The 8,181-nt window shown below is 38.7% G+C and overlaps 1 protein-coding gene across 1 annotated transcript in view; it reads left to right on the plus strand.

The window, feature by feature from the left end:
- The window catches only part of Pcdh15 (protocadherin related 15), a 1,155,509-nt gene that overhangs the window by 1,113,410 nt on the left and 33,918 nt on the right, over positions 1-8,181 (plus strand). Inside the window, exon 31 of the mRNA XM_026785470.1 lies at positions 2,811-2,899. Within this exon, the coding sequence (XP_026641271.1) occupies positions 2,811-2,899 (89 nt within the window). The remainder of the gene's footprint in view (positions 1-2,810; positions 2,900-8,181) is intronic.

The raw sequence follows: 8,181 nt of genomic DNA on the forward strand, positions 1-8,181 counted from the left end.
CATGGAGGGAGAGAGGAAAGGCAAAGGAAGGGAGAAGGGAGCAACAAGCTTTAGATCCACGCTTCTAAGATGTTTTCCCCATGTATTTTTACTGCTAAAAGCACAAAACAATAAAGCCAAGAAAACTCTGTGCATTGGGGTCCGGCTACCTATGAGTGAGAAGCAGAGTGCCTGCCCTCTGCTTGTCTGCGGATGTAGCAAACAGATGCTTAATATAGACTTTGGGAAGATTTATTGGCCTCACACAACATTGGGCTCACACTAAAGTCGAACATTTTCTGTAAACTTTTGAACTTATTTCTTTGGAAATCTAAATGATGCAGCATGTCTGGATGGCTTTCCTGCTTGACACTGCTGCGGGGAAGCCATGAGAGGCTTTTCACAGGGGTGTGTCCTCAGATGGCAGACTTCTACTAGTTCCTGTCAGCCATTCTTTTGTCTGCTTTTGTTACTTAAATTTCCTGTCCGATTCCTTGAAGTTTGTAACCCCATCTATGAGTAACCACATAGAGGTAACTTGGAGCCAATATAAAAATTATATGGCAGCATAAATGTACTCTCTATCATAAATCATATTGAGATATTTGATGCTAACGATAACCAATCCAGAGTATCCAATTTATGGTTCTGGTGTATACACACTAATACTGCTGTGATGGGACATGGATATGTGAAGGATTTTCAAGATTTGACTTCATAGTCTTGTATAAATATTTAGAAACAGTGCACCATACAATCTATGGATTCACAGAGCTCTCACTTAAACAGGATTGATCATTAAATGGTGGCTATGGCACATGCTTTGATCTCTGTCCCCATTAGGGTTACTGTTGCTGTGATGAAGCAATATGGCCAAAGGCAACTTGAAGAGTAAAGGATTTAGCTTACAAACTAAATACTTTGAATCAGTCCATTGAAGGAAGACAAGACAGGAACTCAAAGTCTATAGGAACCTGGAGCCAGGAACTGATGCAGAGATCATGGAGGGGTGCTACTTACTGGCTTGCTCTTTATGGTTTGCTCAGCCTGCTTTCTTATATTACCAGAACCACAAGACCAGGATGGCATTACCCCCAGTGGACTGAGGCCTGCCATGTCTATCAGTAGTTAACAAAATGCCTTACAGTCTTGCTTACAGACAGATTTCTGGAGGCAACTCCTCAACTGAGGTTCCCTTCTCTGAGGTGATTCATGATTGTATCAAGCTAACATAAAAACTAGCCATCACAATCACACAAGAAATATTCCAATTTTTATACTTTTCTGTTTTTGGGAGGCACTTGTTTGTTCCCAGCTGCTCAGCCCCAAAATAATCACACAGAAACTATATTAATTAAATCACTGCTTGGCCCATTAGCTGTAGTTTCTTATTGACTAACTCTTACATATTAACTTAACCTATTTATATTAATCTGTGTATCACCACATGGCTGATTCCAGTCGGTGTCTGTCTTTGGTGGCTCCATGACTTCTCCCTGACTCCACCCTTCTTCCTCCCAGCATTCAGCTTAGTTTTTTTCTGCCTAGCTAAGTTCTGCCCTGTAATAGGTCCAAAGCAGTTTCTTTATTCATTAATGGTAATCACAGCAAATCACAGGAAATCCCACATCAGTTTTCTCAGTAAAATTGGAATAATATTAATAATTACTTGGGATAGTAAATGATAAAGTTTGAAGTCTGTAGAGTTCTAAAGAAAAATAAAATAGAATGTAGTCAGCATGGAGTTATGTATTTCTTTTATGTAAGAAGAGAAGGCACTCATTGCATACTAAATGAATACAACATATCCATCAACTGTTGCTAAAATGGCTCATTTAGGAGCCACAGTAGATTTGTATGCATGCATCTATAGATTACAGTTGACAAAATAGACAGGGAGACTGTCAGTAAGAATCCTGTGCAACTGCACATTCTAATCTGTTTTACCTAAGAATATCAGTTGCAATGAATGAATTATCAGCTAAGGTTGGCAAATTCTGAACAGTGCATGTTTGTTATGCTGGGTGTTCCTTACTAATGAAATCAAGCACAACAAAAATTTCCCTCCCGTTGTCCTTGTCTTAGTGACCGTTCTCGTGCTGTGAAGAGACACCATGACCAAGGCAGCTATTATATGAGAAAGCACTTAACTGGGGGTTTGTTCACAATTCGGAGGTTTAGTCAATTTAGTCATAGTGGAACTCGACAGCCTGCAGGCAGACACTGGAACAGTAGCTAAGAGGCACATCCTTATCCATAGCAGTGACAGACAGGCAGGCAGGAGGCAGGAAGCAGACTGACTGACTGAGTGACTGAGTGACTGAGTGACTGAGTGACTGAGTGACTGAATGACTGACTGACTGACTGACTGACTGACTGACTGACTGACTGACTGACTGACTGACTGACTCTGGGCCTAGCATACCCACCACCAGTGACATACTTCCTCCAACAAGACCACATCTCCTAATCCTTGTAATCCTTCAAACAGTTCCACTGCCTGGTGAGTAAGCATTTAAACATGAGCTCGAAAAGGTCATTCTTATTCAAACCTCCATAGTCATCATAAACAGGGTTTTAAAAAGCAGACTCAAAGCCAAAATAATGAAATCCTCTTAGCATGTAATTTCTAGATCCATAGCAAGTACTTTCGGCAGTGGTTTGTTCCTAAGACCAGTAGAGAAATATGTGATTTTTCAAAAAAAAAAAAAATCATCTGGTCATGAGTTAAAAACAAGAAACAAATTCCATAGATAATAGGGAACAGACAATGTTAATAGTTAGAAATTTCTGTGCTCAGGACTTAAATACATTCTGTTTTCACTTTTCAGGTATCAGTGGTCAATCAACTGGATATGCAGGTCATTGTCTCCAATGTACCACCTACATTAGTGGAAAAGAAGATAGAAGACCTCACAGAGTAATGGATTTTGCTTCTTTATAGATCTATCTCCATAGAGCTGCCATCTTAGTTTGACTGCAACATTTAAATTATTACAATATTCAGATGGAGTAAGCTTTAAAAACACTTTCTTCATGCTAATTTTGCTTACTCTTTTCCCGGGCTGTAGAGTTTCACAGGAAGTAGGCAAAGGTTCTGGAAATACATTCAAGTAACAGTAGACGTTAGACTGAGGATGGCCCGGGGTTCGAATGCTCTGCTGCAGCAACAAAACTTCAGAGTACAGCATGAGCAATTCTCAGGCATGTGATTTGACTATGGGCCTTGAATGGCCATCTAAGATCATCCAAAAAATTCAGAATTGCAGTCTCGTGCAATGTACACAAAGTGTTCTTTTTCAAAAATCATATGTCCACTGATATAACTCATCCTTTTATTTAAAAAATGGTATTTTATAAAGTCATTGTTGATTAACCATTTGGTGGTTTGTTCTCCATTGTTCCATGAGGCCAGAGAAAGATTCGATTTCAGTGGTCTGATTTGATCCCCCAATGAGTAGGTGATAAGTGACAACATAAATCCTTTAGTGCCAGCAAACACCACCCATTTTAGACAACTGAAGTATGGAAGGAATAGCTTTTAGGTCAAGCATAACTGAAGTCTATTCTACTGTGCTGTGGGTCATGTGCTAACAGTGCCAAATGTCCAGGTTCCTGTGCTAGAAGCTGTATTTCTGTAGACCACTGACTGTTTTGTTACCTCCACAGAAGGTTGACTGTATGACTGCAAGGCTGCACCTTTGGGACATTTTAAATGTGCATGTCCTTGGCCCTCTGCCTCATTTTTTATCACACTTCAGTGTTGGGAGCAGTGAGACCTCAGATCCTGAATTTCTTATAATCCCCTGATCTGAGTGCCTACAGCTGCTCTGAGCACGAGACCTTCAGGAGTTCCTGATGGCAGGAGAGTGGTTTCTGGTGGGTTTGGCTGGGGCGTGGCTATCTCTATATAATCTGGCCCTGAACACAATAAAGGGGGCATTCTTGGTGAATTCAAGGATGACCCGTGTCGCTGTCTCTCTGTCTGTGTGTGTCTGTGTATTTAACCTCCAGCCCCCTTGCCCGAAGCTCATGAACTGGGTGCCAGTGCGTGGCAGAAAGGCTTTAAAATAAATGTATAGTGCATTTAGAAACCATTGGCATCAACCATCATGTGCTGGAAGCAATATCTTCTTTGAGATCTAAAACAAGCACGCATGTGTATATCTAGTTTATGGAAAGTATCCTATGGCAGGGTTTTAATTACTGTCAGTTCTTAAACCAACAAAACAAGAAAAACAAAACATGAAAATCAGAACAGACAAACTAAACGAAAAAAAATCAATTTCGATTTTACTGTTTAAAAGATCTCTCTGGAAACGCCTGTGTAAAAATTTCTGCCGGGCAACCTGTTTGTTTGCCTTGCTTGCTTCTTCTAAGATTTGGCTTTTGTTCCAATGTCCAAAACTCTCATCACTCATCATTGTCTCTACTCGGGATGCTGATAGTCAAAACTGTATCATTTCTGTTGGGGGAATTACATTCGCAGAAGTATAGTGAATTGATTAGCTTTCTGATTAGCTGTCACATAGAAAAATCAAACATGTATCTGCTATTTTCCTATGCTTCTTTAACCATATAAAAACAATAGGTTAAAACAACATTCAAGGCTTAGCTATTGTGTTTAGCTGGTGTATTTTGTAAGAATCATTATGTCTGACTGTGTGGAGTGTGTGTGTGTGTGTGTGTGTGTGTGTGTGTGTGTGTGTGTGTGTGTGTGTGTGATGTGCATACATGAAGAGGCAAGAAGAGGACGTTGGAAATTTTTTTCTATTGTTCCCATGCTAGTTTTTGAGGCAGGGTCTCTTGCTGACTCTGACGCTGTTTGGACTAGGCTGGACAGTCAGTGAGCTCCCCAGATTTACCAGTGTCTATCCCATGATGAAGAGGTTACAGACACATGTGGCCATTCCTGACATTTTCATGAATGCTGAGGATTAGAACTCAGGTTGTCTTGCTTTCAAGTTAAGCATCATTTTTAATCTACCGAGGACTCTCCCCCAGAGACCAGAATCAATAAGCCACCAAAGCAATGAGAAAATGTCTTTTTCTAGTTGCTTATTTAACCTGATTCTCATTTTAAAACATGAAAGTTAAGGAAGATAAAGATATAGACTAGCCAGCCTTAGTTATCATTAATCTGTTTTATTCTCTCTAAATACAAGACTATTCAGTTTGGCTTTTTTTTTTTCAAACATTTCCAGCAAGTACATTTGCAGTTGCCCTGTGAAAATGGGTGTGTGGTACTAGCCACCATTCTTTTGAGAAGTTGTGTGCTTGCCTTACAGAGATGAGCTAGTGTAGCGACCATCTTCCCCCTTTGAAGTACTCTTCTCCGTAGATACCAAATGAATAATTTAACACTGTAATATTTTATGCTCTAAAATCCAGAAATTTTGTCAAATAGAACAACTTATTATTTTATAATCCAACCATCAGGGTATAAAATCAATGAATCTTTTACTCGGGACTGTGCTCTGAGCAGCAGCAATCAATTTTGCATTTTCTGGTGCTTATGGTTTTTCTCTTAACTGTCTATGGTTTATTCATGGTTTTTCTCTTAACTGTCTATAGTTTATTCATGGGTTTTCTCTCTGAGCTACTGCTTCTTATCATGGGAAATTCAACCACTTACATGTAAAAAATTTCATTTGTATCAGTAATGTGATAAATAATATTTTAGATGATTTCGTTGATGCCTACACTGAATTATTCTTAATGGTCCACATTATCCCAAAGAGAATGAAAATAGCTTACAATGACTTATATAGTATATTTTGATAAAATACACTAAAAATTAGTTCAGAGAAATAAAATAAAGAGCTCATGGAATAATAGAGAGGCTTCAAAACCTCTGGAAGCAGAGAGCAACCACCACAAAGCCAAGGAGCAATCACCACAGAACTTATAGGTAGCACAGAGCAACCACAAGACAGGAAACAATCACTAAAGAGCCTGTCAAACATCAATGAGTCTTCACAAACCATTGAACAATTAATATGAAGCCTTGTAGGCAAATACAAACCGAATAAACTCAGTTTCAAGTTCACAACACCAAACCAGCTGTTGTAGAAAAGAAACTCTTTCAGAGTCTAATTCCAGTCTATGGGAAATGCTTTTACCCCCTGGGATGTCTTGAAGAAGGTCCCTCCAATGGAGAAAGTGCTATGGGACACCTGGCCTGGTTCTTAAACTTAATCTGGGATGATTCCCTGAAGGAATAGAACAAAGTTCAGAAGGTCAGGGAAACCTACCAGCTACTGGAGCTCTCCCACCATCTGCCATGTATCGTTACTCTTTTAGTTCCTCTTTTGAAAGGAAAAAAAAAGGATAGACAAGATGTAGGTAGAGCTTTTTGGATTGCCAGTTAAACTCGCAGAAAATTCCAGGCATCATGACATACTCATAACACTCATGAACTCAGTAAAGATGTAGTTACCTTCTCAAGATCAAGTCAACAATCAGTCAGTGTCCCAACAGGCAGCACAGTAGGAAAGCTCAGTAGGAAAGATATGAGGATATAAGCCTGCTATCGGGGTTTGGGGCGCTATAAGGAAGAGGAAGTAGAAAGATTGTAAGAGCCATAAAGGATGATTAACACCAAGGAAATGGTCTTCCAGACACAGCATGGCCGATGTAATATGAACTCACAGAGACTGTGGCATTGTGCACAGGGCCAGCACAGATTCAAGGCAGATGGGGTCCCAGTACTGAAGGAGGGAAGTACGCCTGAGCTCACATCCCCAGTCAAGAAGCACTCACCAATTTCCATTCACTGGTGAAGGAAATTAGTTTTCTCCTATGGAGTCTCACTGAGTATATAGAAGAGCAAGCCCTGTATTCAGCAGTTGATGGCCAATACAAAATGAACCTAATGGTATCTTGCAAACTTTTTGTCTCATGCTGCTTTTTTGTTTTGTTGTTTTTGTCTTATTGACCTTGTGATTGTATATTAAGATATTCTGAGTTTTATGGACTCTAATGTGGGTGTTTCATTAGCTTTTTCTTTTAAATTATGTTTTGTTGTCTTGTCTGGTTTGCATTTTGTTTGTTTGTTTGTTTGTTTTCTAAAGACATAGAGAAAGAAGGCATGAAGTTGGTCGGGTGAGGAGTTGAGATTCTGGTAGTGTCAGGGGAAGGAGAAACCATGATCAGAATATCCATATAGTATGAGAAACCTTTTTTATTTTAGTTTTAAAAAGAGGACAGAAAGGAAGGTTTTAGATGTGTTGGTGGCAGGATGTTAAAAGTGCCTGAGGGACTAGAAACGGGGAGTTGGGGTAAGTATAATCAAGATACACAATATACATGTATGAAATAATTAATAAAGAATAAATAAAAGATGCTCTATTTTCTTTTAAAGAAAAGGAAGCTGAAGAGATGGCATAGAGGTCAATAAGTCTCTTTTAAGAGGAAAAGAAAAGTCCAGGCAGGGTTTACAAGTAAGGGCTTCTAGAGTCCACACAGCAGCCAGAATGCATAGTGGAAACCACACAGAACCTGGTTTTGGTGGGTGTGGCTGACCCTTCATTGTACAAAGGAATTTCAAAACTTTAGAAAGGGACATCATTTCTAGAAAGATAGAAGATAACTAGGGAGTAGTGGTTCTTTTGAATCTACACTGAGGGACAGAGCCAAGCCACATCCCTTTGATATTGGTTCCCATGAAGAAAAATTAAAAGATTCAACAACTATTTCTTAATTGAATATTCAAGTTTAAAAATTTTTATCATTGAATGATGAAAATGATCATTTTTAGTTTGACTTATTCACAATACCAAAGAAGTAATTAAGAAGATGACTGCCATAATAATTTGCTATAAAAATAAATGTTAAAATAATCTCTAATGAACACACTCACCTCAGCTTTAAAATAATTTTAGTAAAGCCCTAACACATAAGCTTTTTCCAGCTGGAGCTAGCTGAAGACAATGGACTGGGAATGGTGATGGTACAAATTTAAACTTAAGTATTTGTCAAAAATGATTTGGTTCTAAAATATGTAAGTGAAGTGACCCACTTTTTTCATTTTTTGGCTATTATTTTTAAAATGCTATCTACATAGAAAATTCTTAGTTAAATATGCTTTTGCATATTTGCTGTGGATGAGATGCAGCCTTCAAACTACGGTGGAACAATAAAAACCCCATTTGAATTTGATTTTTATTGCACATTGTAATTGATTTTCACATTATATATTTA

This window comes from Microtus ochrogaster, linkage group LG2 (assembly GCF_000317375.1).
Source record: "Microtus ochrogaster isolate Prairie Vole_2 linkage group LG2, MicOch1.0, whole genome shotgun sequence".
Classification (NCBI taxonomy): domain Eukaryota; kingdom Metazoa; phylum Chordata; class Mammalia; order Rodentia; family Cricetidae; genus Microtus; species Microtus ochrogaster.